The 19,764-nt window shown below is 37.0% G+C and overlaps 1 protein-coding gene across 1 annotated transcript in view; it reads left to right on the forward strand.

Moving 5' to 3' along the window:
- The window catches only part of faf1 (Fas (TNFRSF6) associated factor 1), a 227,694-nt gene that overhangs the window by 133,083 nt on the left and 74,847 nt on the right, over positions 1-19,764 (forward strand). The window contains exons 10-12 of the mRNA XM_052013170.1: positions 1,826-1,949; positions 4,986-5,049; positions 8,330-8,411. Of these exons, the coding sequence (XP_051869130.1) occupies positions 1,826-1,949; positions 4,986-5,049; positions 8,330-8,411 (270 nt within the window). The remainder of the gene's footprint in view (positions 1-1,825; positions 1,950-4,985; positions 5,050-8,329; positions 8,412-19,764) is intronic.

Below are 19,764 nucleotides of genomic sequence, written 5' to 3' on the forward strand. Positions count from 1 at the left end.
ACTTTGGTAGGAAGAATGAAAAGGATAATCCTTTCATATGATGAGAAACTAACAAATGTTTGTGTATGGAGAGATCGTAATCAGTGGAGCATAGATAGATGGCTGAATGAAGGGTTTGCCCTGTGAAAGGAGATTGAGTACGATTGGCCTACACTCATTGGGATTTAGGAGAATGTGTGGTAATGTATTGAGGCATGCAAGATTCTGAGAGGAACTGAAGGGTAGATGCCATGAGTCTGTTATCCTTGGATGGAGAATCTAGAATTTAGGAGCATAGTCTCAGGAAAAGTTATTGACCATTTAGGAGAAGCCATCAGGTCCCAGCAGAACAACCCTATTACTTCTCCTTATTTCCCTGTAATCCTGCAATTTGTTCTTTCTCATATGCCCATCACTCCCTTTGATTCTTTTGCCACTTGTCTGCATTAAGGTGTAGTTTACAATAATCTCCCAGCAATTCTTTAGGTTATGGGAGGAGAAACTCAAGAGTGCAAACTCCACTTGAGGTCAGAATCAAACCAGCTACCTAGAGCTGTAAGGCAGTGGTGTTGCTGCTGGCTGATTGTTTGTAAATATTTATAATTCTTTACCTAAGAGGAATGTGTAAGCTGAATCATTGAGAACATTACAGGCTGAGAGGTGGATGTTTGAGTACAGGGAAATGAGCAGTTAGTAGGAAAAGGCAAACTGGCAGCAAGGTGAACTTCATGCAGAAGATTGGTCATGATCTTGGTGAATGGCAAAGCAATCTTGAGGAACATTCAAGCTAACAATGGATCATCCTTCATAATTTCCAATGACTTCGACATGATGCCTCCACTAGACAAATCTTCTCCTCATTTCCCTTTTCAGCATTCTAAAGGAATTGCTCCCACAAGGCATCTTTCTATCTCTCTCCCCTTTTCGTTTCTCTCTTCCTGTCCAGGGAACCAAACGCTCCTTCTAGGTTGAAGCAGTGATTTATTTGTACTACTTTCCAGTGCAGCATTCAGTAAGCAACACAGTAGTTTCTATATCGGGGAAAGTAAATATTGCTTTATTGCTTTGCAAAATATCTGTGTTCAGTACGCAAGAGTCACCCTGAGTTTCCACTGTCTACCGTTTTAATTCTCCATCTCATTCTCACTCTGACCTCCCTGTCTTTGACCTCCTGCATTGAATGAAGCTCAATGTAAGCTTGAGGAACAGCGCCTTGTCTTCCAACTTGACACATTGCAGCCTTAAGGGCTCAACGGTTTCAGGATGGCTGGCCATTCCAGCCTTGTATCTCTCATTTTCCAGCATTGTTTTCTTTCAGATATAACTTGTCTCCTACTTACCTCTCCAAACATACCTTTACTCCCCTCTTTATCCCTGTTTATGTCATTCAATCTCTCATGGAACCTCTCTTTTGTTCCCTCTCTCCTTCTCTACCTTTGGCTCCAAGTTAAAACTTCTTTCATTTCTTCCAGTTTTGTTGAAATATCATCAGCCTGAAACACTAATTCTGTTTCATGCTTCACAGACACTGCCTGGTCTTCTGGGTATTTCCGGCATATTCTGCTTTTATTTCAGCATGTGCAGTATTTTGCTTTTGATTTCTGTTTCATATGTTCTTTCAAAGAAGCATTAAACTGTCCAAATCATTTCAAACGGACAAAACCCCCTTGTCAATCCTTGTAATTTCTTTGAGGAAGCAACAGACAATCAATAAAGAATAAGCAAATTATATAGTGTTTTTATTTATTTAATGTTGCTATTCTTGTATTTTTTTTGCTTTAAAATTTATTTTGATTACATTGACCATTGGAGGAATTTATTAACTTGATCACTTTTAAATCCTTAGTGCACTGATGTTCACATGGTCAGTGACAGTGAAGGAGATGATTTTGAAGATGCTACTGAGTTTGGAGTTGATGATGGTGAACTTTTTGGCATGATTTCTTCTGGATCAAAAAAATCCCCAATGAGTAAGTTGGTGTTACTGATGATATCAAACCCTTTTTGCACTGCTTTTCTACAATTTACCTTTGCTCTTTAATTTTATTTAATTATAATGTGTGTGCGTATATGTTAATGTAAAGGTTTCCATAGATGAAGCTAGTCATTTTTTTGCCTTGAGCAGTTTTGGCATTTTTTTTCTCAGCCCGTGATCAGAGCTATCTGGCAACACGGAGAGGAAATTAAGGAAGATGTTCATAGTGCAGAAGAGATCTGGATTATCTTTGCCTTTCAGAGTGATCATAAAAATTATTCTGACGGAGGAGACCAAACCCCAGTGGAATAATATGTGAGATGTAGGCAATTAGGGAAAGGAAAATAAACCTTTTTTAGATATGAAGAGAACAGGTGCATTTATAAGTGAATGGGATGGGAGCTGATGAGGATTTTGCTACAGGAAAGGAAATCAAATATATAGGAATGGATCATCTAATTAGCAGCTCCAGTGATGTAAGAACAGGTGGTGTGTCACAGTCATGGCATTTCAACTTTTTTCCAGGCATAGTTATTGGAAGAAGTGGGTTGTAGGTGGATTTGGGTACTAAGGGAAAAGAATAATTGGCAGAGTTTGCTTTGTCAGTGGTTGAGACTAGCAGAATGTGGAAAGTTGCAAGGTTAAATGGCTGGCCATTGACTATGGAAAGGACAGTTTATGCAATTTAAGCATGACCCAGAAATGGGGAAAAAAGGAAGTAGTGTTGGTCAGGATCAGGGTGAGGTGGGTTACCTGAGTGAAGTATGAAGATGACATAACCAGGTGGACGAAGAGGAGAGAGCAGAGAAAGGCCCTCAAGGAAATAATTTTTTAAAAAAGGGAATAGAATGATGGGTTTTGGTCTGGAGCAGCAGCTAAAATGTACCCATGATGGAGCACACAGCAAATTTGGATTACAAAGATATGGTCGAGATTAGGGCTGATGTGTAGCGAGAGTATATGTGGAGTGGGGAGAAGATGTGGAAGGGTTTGAAATTGAAGGATGAGAAATAGATGCAGTAGTGAGATTCATTTTACATATGATCAGGATGGGAGTGTGTTTAAGTACCTATTGATCAATGACCAGGTTGACAAATGAAGCAACCATAGATCCAGTTACTGGGGAGGAGAAAAGTAATGGGTGTGATGGTGGTGAAAGTTGTCCAGTGGCTTGTGGGAACTCTGAAGGAATGGTGAGTTGATTAGGAACCAGCAGAGATCGAACCTTGAATCCAGAAGTCATCCATTTAAATGTGTGCTAATGGCCCATGGATTGGAAGGACCAGCAGAGAGTGGTGGAGCAATGGGTGTGAATCCAGCAGTTAAGATGCAACAGAAATTGTGAAGCCGGTCTACAGTGAATAGTAAATTCAGGCTATTTGGTTCAAGAGAAAAAAAACTATATAATAAAGTCAAGAAAGGCCAACTGATCAATCAAGCCCAGCCTATCCTGTCATGTTATAATGCATGGATGTTTTTAAACTTACCCCTTTCCCTTTTATACCCTATAGTTATCGAGTCTCTGCAAAAAAAAACTTGATGTAGGAAACTCTGGGGAAATGTGTCTCCAGTCTCCATAAACAATCTAGCACACCTCAGTAGACAATGGTGATTAGCATCACTAATGCCATTAGCTTGCCTAATTTCTATAATACAATAAAGTAAACATTAGTTTTCAGTTGCATGTACTTAACATACAATGATATAACTTTTGTGCTTCCTTTCTGAAATTTGCTTCCGTTGAAACCTATGCTGCTTGAATGCATATTGGGAGCATATTTTGGAATACAGTGTCTTTGGAAGGATGTCCTTTCCAGAATAAAACATAACTCTGTGCTTTGTGCCCTGGTTCCCTATTTGCCCAGCTGAATGACCTAGCTACATGGACAAAATCTGGTTCCTTAATTTATTTTGAATATCTTAATCTTCTTGAAATCTGTTATTTTTCCAAAGTAAAAGGTTTTCATTCTGTACCTCTTAACTAAAGGCCTTTAAACTGGGCCTCAGTTAACTCGGTTCTCCCGTGACTGCGTGGGTTTCCTCTAGGAGCTGCAGTTTCCTCCCACATTCCAAAGGTGTACGGGTTGGTAGGTTAATGTGGGTGTAATTCGGTGACTTGGGCTGGAAGGGCCTTTTACTGTGCTGTATAAATTTTTAAAAAGTTTTAATAAATTAATCTCACAGTTGGTGCTAAATTTGTTGACATTATATTTGGAATGATTTTGGGTATAATTATTTAAAAAATAAACTTGCTAACTATTTAGATCTTGATTCAAACTGCACTTGTAATAGAGGAAATGTTGGCCTGCCAAATGTGTATAATAAAGCTTTGTTGATGCAGGCTATTGATAACAAAAACTACATCAGCTACTTTAACTTTCTGCCCCAAATTCTTCTCATTCTGGCAAAATCACACTTTGAAATATGGAAGTATCAATCTACTGCCACAGGCAAAGGCAATCAGAATCAAAAATTGCATCCTGAGAAAGCTCATTTAAACATTGAATAGATGGAAAAATGTTAGTTTTTGTTATCCCTCAGAGCATAACTGAATTGCCGGTATACTTCCTGAATCCCTAATCTGAAATTCAATTATATACACCTCAAAGAACTGTAAAATCTACATCTTGTATTTATGAATAAATATAGCCTCTATGTTGATTCATGTTTATGTTGCAGTTCATTTATGAATGTGATTTGTGTTTTAGATCTTAGATCCGTTATTAGTTTTAATACGGACATGTCAGTTTGATATAAACCATGTAGTAACTTTAAGTAGATAAATAAAGTCTGAGAAGGACAACAGTTCATTTGCTTTCATTTGACCTACTTACCGTACTATTGGGTAAGTAAAATATCAACGTGATGTGCAATGCTGTAACCTTACTGCATTGCAATACAATTCTCCTCCAATCTACTGGTTAAGCTTATTATATTCCAACAAATAAAGTAATTTTTTGAGGACTGAGTGAACATTTCCAAATCTCTGTAATCCAAAAGGTTGACTTTAACCTTTGTATTTCTATGCTAGTGCCCGACGATGCTGAAAATGAGGGAGATGCCTTATTACAATTTACTGCAGAATTTTCTTCAAGGTACAGTTGCATTTTCCTTTAAAGAGAAGTCCAGGCCAACATTAAATCCATTTGCACTAGGAGCTCCACGGATAGATGGGAAGGGGGCAGGGAAGATTGGAAATTTCTAATAATTTACTTAATGTTTTGAATGTAATGTCAATAATAAAGATGTAGAAATGTGGTAAGAAAAGATAAACTGGACTATATATCCCTGGAAATATAACATCAGTGACCTGGGAGTAAGAAAATCATAGAGAATAAAATGATAGATTTTAGTAGAGTAAATTGGTGATCTGAATTTATGCACCTGATTTTCTTCAAGCCAAATCGATGAGATGAAAATCTATTCACTTCCATGTCTTGGACATATTTATATAACTTTAGTTTGGGCAGCCTAAACCCAGTAATTAGTCACAGTACAACACCAAATGCAAATTGCCATGGACTTTTCATCCATTCTGAGTACATTCGTGGGTAAACTTTTAAGTAAGGTTAAAAAAAAAACTTTGCCACTCTGATGCCTTTTTTGGAAATGTTTAAATCAACATTTTAGTCATCATTTGTAATATCCTTTAATTCATTCAACATGGATTTTTTTTGGTTCATCTGCATCAAATATTTATACATGTCTGTATTGCTCAATGGAAAATTTAATTCTGTTTAATTTATTTGTGTGTGTGGAGGGGTGCAATAGGTGTAGTAAATTGTGTGAATGACTGATGCTATTGGGCATCACACTTAAGGAGTAAATTGGACAGAAGCTTTCAATGTCTGTATGTGGCACAATTTAGTACTGAAAACAGGTGGTTGCTCAATGAAGAAAAAGGAAACTACTCCAAATGCTAGAAATCTGAAGGAAAAACAGTAAATGCTTGAGATACCCAGGTAGGCAGCATCTGCAAAGAGAAAAATCACTTGTTTCAGATTGATGATGTTTCATTAGAACTGGATGTGAGAAAATGAGCATTAATTGGTTTATTATTTTCACATGTACTGAAGTACGGTGAAAAACTTTGTTTTTCATGCCATCCATACAGATCAGTTCAAAACATGAGTATATCAAGGTAATACAAAGGGAAAAGAAATTCAGAATGCAGAATACTGTTACAGTTAGAGAGAGAATGCAGTACACGTGGACAGTGGTACAAGGGCCATGATAAGGTAGATTGTGAAGCCAAGAGTTCATCTTTATTGTACAAGAGGTCTGCTCAAGAGTCTTGTATAACAGCGGGATAGAAGTTATCCTTGAACTTGGTGGTACGTGCTTTCAGGCTTTTGTATCTTCTGCCTGATGTGAGGAGGGAGAAGAGAGAATGTCCAGGGTGGAACTTATAGTGAGAGCAGAAGTGTATGAAATAGAAAATGCAGTTGAGTACTGTGTCAATTATGGTAGCAGCGAATTCACAGTTAAGGAAAGAGGAAGACCTCTCAGAAGCACAGGTGTGGAAAGTATCATCAGAACAGATATGACAGAGCCTGAGAAAATATAGGAATTGAATTGAGCCTTAGAGAAAACGAGGTGAGAAAAGGTGTAGTTGGAATAAGTGTGGGAGTCAAGGGGGTTTGGGGGCTGCAAGGCTTGGTGGATGTGAAGGGCAATCCCCTGAGGAAATGAGGTGAGTGAGCACCTGTCGAAAATAGCCTGATGTTTGCTGGTGCAGTCACGGTCCAGTGGGAGATGTGAAGAGGTGTTTGAGTGCTGACATCCAATCTCTGGGAGGTGGAGGGCAGTACACCAAGCCATAACAGTGCCCTCATCAGCAAATTTGATTTTCAGCCTCTGCAAGTTGCTTAATGAGTATCTAGCTCCTCCATAAGCTTTCATACCTTGCTGAGACATATAATACTAAAACACATGAAGACTATGGTGATAGTTATCCACTAAACATGCCTGAAAATTTTAGGGTTTGCCCATTCATGGGCAAGTGAATTTTTAACATTGGAAAGTCTTAATTACCAGTGAACAGCCTTTTTAGTATTGAGAATTAACTCTTCTGAATGTGGGGCTGCGTTTCTTTCAATAAATAGTATTGAGTTTTTTTTTAAAAAAAAGCTTTTTGTTTCCTTTTTTAGTTTTTTTTTGCATCATAACTTATCTCCATTGGTTGCCGGTACCTGATTTCACATTGAATCAAATATCCCAGTTCCATTACTTTATATACCATATATCCTTCAGTCTTTGATTGAGGAGATGCACCATTACTTGTCCTATTCACACAGGCTCCAAATCCTCTGTGGAGTGCACCTCATTGTATGGAATTCCATGACTATTTATTGACTCTTAGATATCCATGTGTAATTTGTTGGTAGCTGTAAGCAGAATTAGTAAACTTCATTGTTCATTTGCTGCTGACCCCAAGCTCCATGCCACTGTTAAAATCAAACAATTTCAGCTTGCTAAGAAGAATTGGGATTATCAGATACCATTTCAAATGTAACACAATTTGAACTGTATTCTATAAACTCTTAAGTGATATTGGGAAAAATGAATTGTTATTAATATTCTTAAGAAGTTATCATTTGTCCTCCAATCTTATTTTACCTATCGTCTTTTTTAAAATATTGTACATTATTTTCTTTTCCTGCCCAAAAAAATAATAGCTTCTTTGTCAGGTATTTCTCTTTGTATACAAGGAACCATTCAGACATACATTTTCTTTGGTGATATGCCTCTATACTCTAAATTTATAGTTGGTTTCAATAAAAGAATTTTGTTGTGCAAATATCTTCTAGTACTGATTATGGTCATCTAACAAACTGCAAGTTCCATTTCTAACTTGCAACTAACTGAACATAAATACTCAATAACAGCTTCATTCATAGATTGGTGCTTGTGCCTTCCTTTTTCAAATCTAATTAAATGGGTCATTTTTTTTTAGAATTTTAACTCATGCGAGGTGATAGCACTGAGATGCGCAAAATATCTTAGAAAACTCGATAGTGGAGATATTAGAGGTTGTTTTCCCTGGTTGGAAATCTAGAATTGGAGATCGTAGTCTTAGGATGTTGGATCAGTCATTGAGTTGGAGGAACTTCACTAAGAGAATTATGAGCTTTTAGAATTCTTTAACTATATTCATGATTGAGACTGATCATTTTTATTTGTTTTTAGACAAAAAGGCAATTGAGAGATACGGAGAAATTGTGGCACTTTGTAAAGTCTGTAATGATTATTTTTGAACGGTGGTGTGCGCTCCAGGAACTGGATGGTCTATTTTTGTTTCCATTTCAATAACTATTCATTTATTGTGCCTTTTTTAAGCATGAATCGAACTTAATTATCTTTGTCAAATAATAGATATGGTGATTGTCATCCTGTATTCTTTATTGGATCACTTGAGGCTGCCTTTCAAGAAGCATTCTACGGAAAAGCCAGAGATGTAAGTGACCTTTCACGATATTAGCTCAATATCTATTAAATTTTCAGTCTCATCATTTGAACAGATTGTGTCTTTAGACAAAATACATATTTAAAAAAAAATTGGCAGCATTCTTTCTTCCTGCCTACCTCTGACCACCACCTCCCCTCCTCCACCCTTCAATAAATTTATTCTGGCACAGTTAAGTGTTTATCTGGCTGAACAACTCATAGTTCTTAATTTCTGCTGAAGATATTTTTTGGAATGGAAGACAATTTATATTAAATATTCAGTTTGGAAAAATGTAACAAGTATACAAATATAACAAGTAATTTGTAACTCAATTTCACAGAGCAATGCACATGCTTCCAAAATAAAATGTATAAAATAGTTACTCTTCAAACATGTAATAATAGCTATACTAAATGTTAGGGAAAGTTTTATCTGGGGGTGGGGGGGGGGGGGTCAATAATTTTGAAGTATTTTATAGTCCTTTATCTCCTAATGTTTTGATGAAAGTAAAGAAACTTAACCTTAAACAACCTTTCTCTCTTTATAATCCAAAACCTGTAAAGTGTTTAGTTCAAAATGAAATAATTGTTAGCCATGTTCAACAAAAATCTTTTTGAACAAAATTATAGAAAGAATTTTTGTTTAAGCATAGAATGGCTTAAATTTTTTTTAACTATGTGATTTACATTTAAACCTTTACAACCATTATACTATGGACCATTTGTATAGAATGCCATTGATCTCACATTATTTGAAACAGAAATGCATTTTCTTTGCAAGTTGGATTTAAAATTCTGTAATTTTACTAGTAAAAGAAAAAAAAATCTTTAAAACCACTAAATCACATAAAAGGAAGGAAAAGTATGGTGCTTGAAATCTGTTTTAACCAAATCCACTGCCAGGTTTTTTGAACCTAAACTCATTAAATGTTTATTTGAGTGGCTGGATTACTAAGGATTTTGGAATACCATCAATTGATATATACTTAATCGCTAAGTAAAACACTACACTTGATTAAGTTTTTCTCACGATGCCGCTCACAGTTCATCTAATCAGGATGCTTTAAACTGATTATGTACAGATTAGAGTGATGGCCCAGTTGACCGTTTTTTTTTATCTTTTCTATTTTCGTTTGATTATCTTTTTTTAATAAAAAAATCTTACATCCTTGAAACCAACAAATGCCAAGAAATATAATGCTTTGAGATTTTTATAGAATGTTTATAAAAATTACAATATATAATATTCCATTGTCTCCTTATGAAAGAATCTAAATTTTTAATATTTTATTGCAAGGTAATTCACATCTCTTTATCAAAAATTGAGATAAAAAGGTTGAGTCTTTTTAGACAAGATAGTTGAAAGGTGAGTTTTATCATGTCAGGAACAACATGCATTTTTGTGTTGATACCAAAACAGGCTTTCTGTACAGTTCAAAAGGAAGCATTTGAATGCTTTGGCATTGTGTGGCATAGTGGGATCTTTCAACATTTGGTAGAGATATTTGCATCTTCATTAGCCACAGGTGAGGTGCTGCAAGACTAGAGGATAACTAATGTTGTGCCTTTATTTAAGAAAGACAAGTCAAAACTGCAGACCAATGTGTCTTGCATCAGTGGTCGGAAAATTACTAGAAGGAATTCTGAGGGACAGAACTTATTTGCACTTGGAAAGGCAAGGATTGATTGGGGATAGTCAGTGTGGATTTGTTCGTGGGAGATCATGTACCTCAAATTTGGTTGAGTTTCTTGAGAAAGTGACCAAGAGGATTGACGATGGCAGGGCAGTAGATGTTGTCAACTTTAGCAAGGCTTTGACAAGGTCCAGCATGGTAGGCTGGTGCAGAAGGTTGGAATACATGGGATCCAGGATGAGATAGCAAATTGGATACAAAATAGGCTTACTGGTAGGAGGCAGATGGTGGTAGTGGAGGGTTGCTTTTCGGATTGGAGACCTGTAACGAGTGGTGTGTCAGAGTGATTGGTGCTGGATCCTTTATTGTTCACATATATAGTAAAGTCTTGGAAGAGAATATAAGTGGCATGATTAGTATGTTTGCAGAACTCGCCAAAATCATGGTACAGTGGACAGTGAAGAAGGTTACAATAGGATATAGATTAAATTGGTTTAATATTGTCTCATGTACCAAGGTACAGTGTGAAACTTGTCTTGCATACTGTTCATACAGATCAGTTCATTATAGTGCATTGAGGTAGTACAAGAGAAAACAACAACCGTGCAGAATAAAATGTTAGTTACAGGGCAAGTGCAGTGCAGGTAGACAATAAGGTGCAAGGTTATAATGAGGTAGATTGCGAGGTCAAGAGGGCATGTCAGATGGTATTTAACTCGGACAAGTTTTGGGATGTTAAACCAGTCCGTGGCATGCACTGTGAAAGGGGGGGCCCTGCAGGGTAATGTTGAACAGAGAGCTAGGGGTACAAGTACATAGTTTCTTGAAAGTGGTGACACAGGCACTCAGTGATGAAGAAGGCATATGGTCTGGGGGTCGGGATGTCATATTACAGATCACTGTTTAGGCTACACTTGGAATATTGTGTGCAGTTCAAGTCACCATGCAAAAGGAAGGATGTGATTAAGCTAGAAAGGGTGCAGAAAAGATTTATAGGAATGTTGCCTGAACTGAAGGGTTCAGGCAACAGGAGGAGCGATTGGATAGGCTGGGGCTGTTTTTGAAGGAGGCTGAGGAATGATCCACATAGAGGTTCATAAAATTATGATGGGTGTAGGTAGAGTAGATGGTCATGGTCTTTTTCCCAGGGTTGGGAGGAGAGGGCCTAACAGCAGAGAGCATAGATTTAAGATGAGAGGGGAAAGGTTTAAAGGGCAAGTTTTTCACACAGAGGGTGGTGAGTTTACGTAAAGAACTGGTAGAGGTGGGTCCAATTACAACATTGCAAAGACATTTGGACAGGTATATAGAAAGGTTTAAGAGTATATGGGCCCAAACGCAGGCAAGTGGGATTAACGTAGATAGGCATCTTGGTTGGCATGGATGAGTTGGGCCAAAGGGCCTGTTTCCATGCTGTATAACTATGAATCTAAACATTTGATGCAGGTAGCAACATAAGAAGTGAAGAAAATTATTCATTATAGATTGAACATCTTTTTACTTGATATTAAGCACATAGATATTAAGACAATTACCAGTGTATTTTGGGGAATGGAAAATAATAAACCTATTTGTATCGACTTGATGCATTGTCCATGATTTGGCAAATGGTGTGAATTTATAAATTTTCTTTGAAAGATACAGCAAATCACTCAAAAATATTTGACAATTTACAGTGATATGCCAGTTTGGTAGTGGATGTGCATGTTGAAATGACAAACAGATTTGATGCCCTGGACATTTGAGGGTGTTTGCTTGTTTGGGATTTATCATGAGAGAATTACATTTCTATTATAAAAGGTGAAACTCCTGGGTGGTACTAGCAATGATTTAGGCGGCCTTGTATGACCGGAAGAACAGTTGATATCTATTGCTTGTAATTTAGCTTGTTCTCCAATTGTTTAATTTCATAAGCTGTATGTTTTATAGGTGACCAGATAATACCAGTGTTACTTTGCACAGGGAGGTGCTGGAGTTTGCAGTACTACTTGAAATGATTTAGGCGGCCTTGTATAACCGGAAGAACAGTTGATATCTATTGCTTGTAATTTAGCTTGTTCTCCAATTGTTTAATTTCATAAGCTGTATCAAAAGAGGTAAAGATAATGTGGAAAAAGTGCAAACTGGGGCAATAACTTGATTATGATCTTTGTCACAACTCTAAGATCCTTTCCTGATTTTCTTATGTGAGCAATATTAAAACCTAGAGCTGTGGGTAGTGGAAAGTGTGAAAAATGCCACTAACGCTGCCAGGCCTTTGTGCAAGAAACTTACTTTTCCATCCTTTCTTTTTGACTGAGCTCAATTGACGTTGAACATCAGGGAGCTTGGCACTTAGCCTAATTTTTGAGTAGCATAATAGATGATTCAAGGGCATCCTCTCGGGAATGTTCCCCCAGTTAATCTGTTGTCTTGTCAACCTGTCATGGTTTATAGACCCTCATTTACATGGGAAATGATTGCTCCTCCTTTATTTGTAGGACATTTATAGACAACAGAATTTTTGGGGTAAGAGAGCTTGGATTGGCTAATTTTTGAATTTCAATTCCTTCAGGAAACGAACCTTTGTTCATTTATTAAAGTGTTGTATTAATGTACATATTTACAAGAATCTGTGATTGATGCACCATAGTACCAATAAAAAATTCTCAACACACTCCTTTTTGGTGCTAATTACATACTCATTGGGGAAATTTTCCACTTGCTGTTATTTGTGGCACATGTGAAGAACACAAAAGAGGTATGAATATTGTGAGAAGGTAGATGCCATAAATCAATTTAGAGAAGGAGCCTGACACAGCTAGAGTTATCTTTGGATTTCTGCTGGGGCTGGTATTTTTATTGCTATCCTTGTTAGATTATGTTTGGAGGTTTATTGCTCATACTTTAAGATGTTAGATCTTTGGTTGATACAGTTCTAATTTTGAAAGATTGGATATTTCACTTTGGTTTATTTGATTGATGAAGAAAAAAATGAATGAAGCAATGGAAAGTGTGAGAGATATGACAGGAGTGAGCTACCTTTATTTGCCCATATTTATAGACCCACCATGTCATAGACAAAGATCCTTTGATTAATGCTCTTGACACTGTACTGAATATTCATGCTCTCCAACACCAGAGCATGTTGACTGCAGCATGTGCTATCTGCAGTGTGGCAGATTTCCCACAAGCTTTTTTGACTTCTGTTACAAATAAAATAGTATAATGGGAGCATCGCTATTTCCAGATTCTCCAAATCCATGCAATATTTATCTGGACACATAATCACTCATCATAGTAGGATCAAAATCCTAAATTTCCCCAGAAAACGTGAAGAGGTTGGGAAAAGGAGTGGGAAACTCTTGCTACAAAAATAATATTAAAGATCAAAATTTTTTTAGAACTATAAAATAATAGTTTAGCATTAGATCATTTTGCTAATGTAAAGTTTAATTATTATGTTCTTTTACATTTTCTACATTTAATAAATCTGCTTGGTACCTGAATAACGAACTTGCATGTGGAGTAATTCACTCTTGTGTTAGTTATGGCTCAGTTGGCTACAATATTAGCTCTTTAGTCAGAGATTTGTGAGTTCATTCCCCACTCCAGAGACTGCACAACAGGACTGAGGGAGTGTTTCATGATTATATAGTTTGAAAAGATGTTTAAAGAAGTGGGTATATATTTCTCCCATATTTGTTACAACAAAAGAGATGCCATTCAGTGTCTTGAATCTGTGCTGGCTCAGAGCAATTCCATTTTGCCACTTATTTCTCTGTAATTTATTCTTTCTCTCATGCCTATCAGCTCCCCCTTTCCTACCACCCTCTACACTAAGGGATAATTTATAGTAACCAATTAAGTTACCAACCAGCTCATCTTTGGCATATGGGAGGAAATGGGACTAACCCAGGCAACTTGGTTGACGTGGACATGTTGGGCCAAAGGGCCATTTTCCATGCTTTATGAATCTGACTCTAAACCTGAGTGACTACGGGAAACCTGTGCAGTCGCAGGAAGAATCTGCAAACTCCACAGAGCATTGGAGGTGTGGCTCACTGGGGCTGTGATGCAGCAGCACCAGCTGCTTTACCACTATGCTGTCCACAGAAGGATCTCAACAGAGATTTATCTAAGAAAAGATAACTGAAGTAATCAAGTGTAAGTAGATTTAGATAGAACTTGAAGTGTACTCGTGGTATTGGAAGCTACCAAGATAAACATGAGTTAATTTGCACTGCACCACTGGAAGCAAAATGAAATGGCTATGTAGTTTTGTTTTCAGATGCCAGGATTTCCAACACCCATGTTGCCCAAATTGAATTTTCACACAATTCCATCAATTGAAATGGTTTCCATTGTACCAAGGTGCATGATCTTGAATTGATGCTCACTAAAGTGCATGATGCGCTATATCATGATTATTTGATGGAAAAATAAACAAAAAGTGCCTCCTGGAAGACCAATGCAGTTCATTATTAACATGCTGTAAACAGCAGCAAAATGTATGTACAATAAGGAGCAGGCCTCCCATAGCAAGTTGTCAGAAGCGAGTTGAAACATTGCGACCAGAAAGATTAAGAAAAGTGTTGTGGAAATGATGCAGCTTTCCCATGTGCATGTTGGGATGTTGGGAGCATTTCTCAGTGAAGATAGAAATCGATGATGAAATTCAGCACCAGCACAGCCTTTGGCTGATTGAGGAAAAGTTGTTCTCAGCTGGCTCTGTTGGGCTGGCCATGACATTCACATGGCTGACACTAGATTCACATAATAGACACTATACCGAGTTCTGTCACAGGAGGACATTAAGAGATGTACAGAGAAAAAGATTCAGGGGCATACAGAAATCCTAGCACATACCACTTTACAAATTACACATCTGCCAACCTTGTCAGCTGCAAACTGTAGTTCCCACATTGGCCTCATCTGCTCTCTCAGAACCCACAAAACTGGAATGGAAGGAAATCGTCTTCAATCCTGAGTGAGGGTCTGGGAAGAAGACCTAATTACAGTTAGGCATCCCTATATATTAGAAACCGTTTGCAGTAAAGGCCAAAGTACCATTTGCCTTCCTAACTGCACTGCATGTTTGCTTTCAGCAACTTGTGTACAAAGATGACCAGATCCCTTTGAAAACCTCTCTCCATTTTAAATTATTATTGACTTCTTGAAATACTGGTTCAGTTACTTAGCCATACCAAGGTGTCACGCAATCAGGAATAACCAGAGTATCCCAAGATATGTACCCAATGTGCTACATGTTGTTAAGCTTTGATGTACCATGCAATTTGAATGGAGAAGGAAAGAGCAGAATAAGATAAAGGAGATGAAGAGATTGATGTTGAATCACTGCTGCCAGCACCAAAACAAAAATGACAAGCTCTTATTGATAGCACTTTCAGCTAAATATCTCCTTTCCCCAATACTTGAACACATCTGCATGTGCATCTGCATCAAAATATTTCCCTGTACTATTTCTCTTGACATGTATCCCATCACTTCATTGCTCTGATTATTTTCACACTGACCCCAAAAAAATGCCTGGGCTCATTTATCCTTAAAATACAGAAAATTTTTAAACCCTGTTATTTACATAGTTTCTCACAGAATCATTACAGCACAGAGAGGAGCTTTCATCCCATGGAGTCCATGCTGCTTTTTTTTAAACTGACAGTTTGTTGTGTGTACTCTGGAGCCTTTACCACTGCCATTTTAGTGGTAAGAGCAAGTGGGGAGCTCTTATCTGTCAGAATTATGGTATTGAGGTGGCCACCTCATCTCCTGGAGGCACTTGGAACCATATAAACTGGCCATCACAATCAGTTGCAAAGTGGTTTCTTGGTTTTGGTTGCTTTCTGGGTCCTGTAATGTGTTTTAAAGGAAGAGAGTTGAACACAATTTAATTTCCCTGAAACATAGGAGTAATGTCTTTCCCCTTGTATCCCAGCTACTTGACACTCCGAACATGAGAACAGAATTTGTTGCAGCAATAAATGAAACTGTTATATCCAATCTCCCCACTCCCCCTCACCCCCAAAATGTTTAAAAACTCAAGATGTTATTCTCTTAGAGACTGAAAATCGAGGCTCCTGGCAGTAGTTGGAATTAATGGAAAACAAAAACTTGTTCTTTGGAAGTAGTCTAAAGTATTGTAAGTGTGTTTAGAAAACCAAATTCCAATTTTGTTGAAATATATTAATGATCATACAAAAAGAATGTGTTTGCTGTTTGTAAATCTCCCTGTTATAACTTAATAAGTGAAGCTGTATTTGTCGTGTTCTAAATTATTTGACTGCATCAATAGTTTTGTAGTGCATACATTCTACTCTCCATAGTTAGCACAAAAACTCTTCTGTAACTGTAAGATTTGTATGGAGTAGAATAGCGTACCATGTGATGGTATCTGATTTTTTTTTGCACATAACATTGTCTTCTGGTGACAATAAAGTAAAATGATGATATGATATTTAACATTAAACCCAGACTACTCCATTCAAATGAAAGAAGATCTTGTACCAGATCTTTTGTTTTTCCATTACTGGTAGTAAAAATGCACTAGGATCATCCTAAATGCAGCATAAGTAAGCACTGTTTCTTTTTCCTGTGAAGTATTTGATGGGTGGGAAGCTGAAATAAGAATATATCTTTAAGTTGTGTGACAGTTTCACAAGACCTTTTCTAATAGCTTATAGAGAAAGGAGAGAAAGAAAACCATCCGCTTGCCACAAAGCAACAGTGCTACAAAGAACAGATTAAAGGTTTAGAAGAGGTCAATGTGGGTTTTTCACTAACTAAACACTGTCTTAAAGTTTCGTATGCGGAAAATAATGAAGTCATCTAAGAGTTTTTAAAGAATTTTATTTCTTTTTCTGTGCCTGTATTTGGTTGCCTGCTCAGCATGGCTGTTTAATCTCTCAAGGCTTTTGAATTGGCCCAATGAATGAGTGGGTAGCTGTCTCTCTAGGAGCTAGAAGCTTATTCTGAAGCCTAATCATTGAGTAAACATAGCCTTGCCCTCCTTCTCTAACAACCTTCATACAATAGCAGGGATTCTAGTGGAGTAACCTGGATATTGCACACTGGGCTTTGAAATGTAGAATGGATGAGCTACAGGGCAGACTGTGGCTGATCTTCTCCCTCTTTTTAATTAAACACCACAAGGCTATCGATGTGGTTTTTATATCCTAATTAGACATTGTTTCAGCAGAAAAAAGACTTCCAAGTTTTTATTTGGTCAAAAGGGTTTGTTGTATTTACACTGAAAACTACTAACATTCAATGAGCAAAAAGTTGCTTTTGAATGCCTTCATTTTTATGTAGTTATTCTCAAGTGGCTATTTGCATCATTGCCAGCAAAAAAAAATCAGATTTGCAGACAGCTTTTATAACTGTCTAATAAAAATGAATGTGATTTTATGTCCCATTTTATATAAAATATTACTCTCTGGTAAATGTTTAATAGATGTTAGTCCTGGCTATCTAGTTGTATTCCTTGCTCTGGGTCAAAAGGTTGTAGGTTCAAGCTGTACTTCAAAAGTTGAGCACCTGATTCTGTCTAACACTGCATTAGAGCACTGTAGTAGTGCTACATTGATGGAGGTTTTCTTTTGGATGAGATATTGATTTGAAGCCCAGTCTATCCAGAAAACATTCTTTGGCACCATCTGATGAAAACCAAGGGAGTTCTAACATTTTAGCTAATATTTATCCCTCAACCAACAGAGTTCATCTAGCTAGTCACTTTTTCAATGGTGTTTATGTCACTTTCCTGTATGAAAATTGATTGTTGTGTGTTTCCCTACATTATGACTAGCTTTGGACCTGTGAAGGTCAAGTTTATAAGGCTGCAAAAGCAAAGGCATGGAATCAGTTAGATGAGCCAACAAGCCTGATTTCTGTTCCTCTGTGCTCTGATTTTCTGAAGTGCAATTCAAATAGTTCCTTTACAAAGTATTTTGGCACGTCCTAAGCTCATGAAATGTTTTTTCATCAAATATTGCAGCAAAGTATTAATACAATTGTATTCACCATAAGTATAGTTTGTAGTTGCTGTTATATAACCTTATTCAATAAATGTTCTTGATATAATTTCATGCATTAGAAACCATTATTTTGAAATTGAATCACTATTTTTGTTGACATTAACTGATCAATGATTGATTTAAACAGGTTATGATATAAAGATTTGCTAATTAGCAGAATTAGTCTGCATTTTAAAAAAATCTTGATCCAAGTATAATCCAGGTTCAAGCATAATATTTCTCAGCAAACTAATTACACATTTCTCAATATTCCATCATAAAATTAAATATTAATATCCCATTTTCAAGAGAAACTGAACAAATCACTGCATAAAGTAAGACAAATATCTATTTCCCATATCTCAGTTTGGGGACCAACATTACCTTTTAAAACCAAGGAAGCAAAGATCTATGATGTTGCCAGCCATGTGGAAATTTTCTGCTGAATATCTGAAATAATATGCAGAATTTATGGGCAATTTAAAGCATCAGAATTAACTGGACAGACTTTAATTTTGAATGAAATTGTACTGGGATTGGTATTACTCCAAGGTTGCTTTTGGTCCGTGTTCCATTACTTCTATTAATTTTTGTGAAACTTTATCCGTTTAATTATTTGAAAAGTGACTGATGTACACAAACTCTCTCCCTGTGTAATGTGGTATCTGGAAACTTTATAACAATTTCTGTTACAGTCGGAATATTCTGTATAATGCCTATTAATGCAGGAACTATAAACAATCTGTTGTATGATGTTACAGAGGATATCACAACACAAATTAGTACAATAGCAAATTACTGTGGATGCTGGAAATCTGAAGTAAAAGCAAAATGCTGGAATATCTCAGTGTCAGGCAGCATCTATGGAAAGAAAATCTAAAGTTGATGTATCATTGATAATTCTTGCTAAAGCTGGTTGAAAAATTCAAAGATGGTGGACAGGGGAAGAAAGAACAAAGGCGAAGGTTTGTTATGCAATGGAAGGCAGGAAGATTAAATGTCACAAAGTGAAAGAAGGTAATAATAGGACAAGTAAAAGAACAAAAAGACAATCTGGGGGAGGTGAAAATGCAGAATAGGTGTCTGAAATTATGGGAGGAATGTGGAGTGAATGCTAGAAGTTGGGAATGAAAATGCTAATTTTCTAAAGTTGTTGAACTCTCTCTTGAATATAGGAGATTGTAATCAACCTAGTCAGAAACTGGGGTGCTGTTTCCTCAGGTTTATGCTGTTTTTAATTGGAACAATGTAGTGGTTAGAAGACGGTGGTGTCAGAGTGGGAGTGCAACGGAGGATTAAAGTCAGTAACTAGAAACGTGAGGTCATACTTGAAGACCAAAAGGTGTTCCGCAAAGCAGTCACACATTCTGTGTTCGGAGATCACGTCTTGAAGAGTGGATACAGAATGCTAAACTGAAGGTACAAGTTAATCACTGCTTGTGGGGAAAAAGTAGGCCCCTGGCAGAGTTGAGGGTGGAGGTAACAGGTATTGCAGTTGCTTGGGAAGAGGAGATGGCAGAGTAGCAGGACTATTCCTTTTTAATGCTGAAAGGGGCAGAGCAGGATACCTTTGGTAGTGGTATCATGTGGGAGGTGTCAGAAATTGTGAAGATAATCTGTTGAATGTAGCAGGTGATGTGGAAAGTTACAACAATTCTTCACATTACTGCCAATTTCTACTCTGCTGTTAGCTTTGTGTCCTATCTCCTATATCTTCCTT

Source organism: Pristis pectinata, chromosome 3, assembly GCF_009764475.1.
Source record: "Pristis pectinata isolate sPriPec2 chromosome 3, sPriPec2.1.pri, whole genome shotgun sequence".
NCBI classification, from domain to species: Eukaryota; Metazoa; Chordata; class Chondrichthyes; order Rhinopristiformes; family Pristidae; genus Pristis; species Pristis pectinata.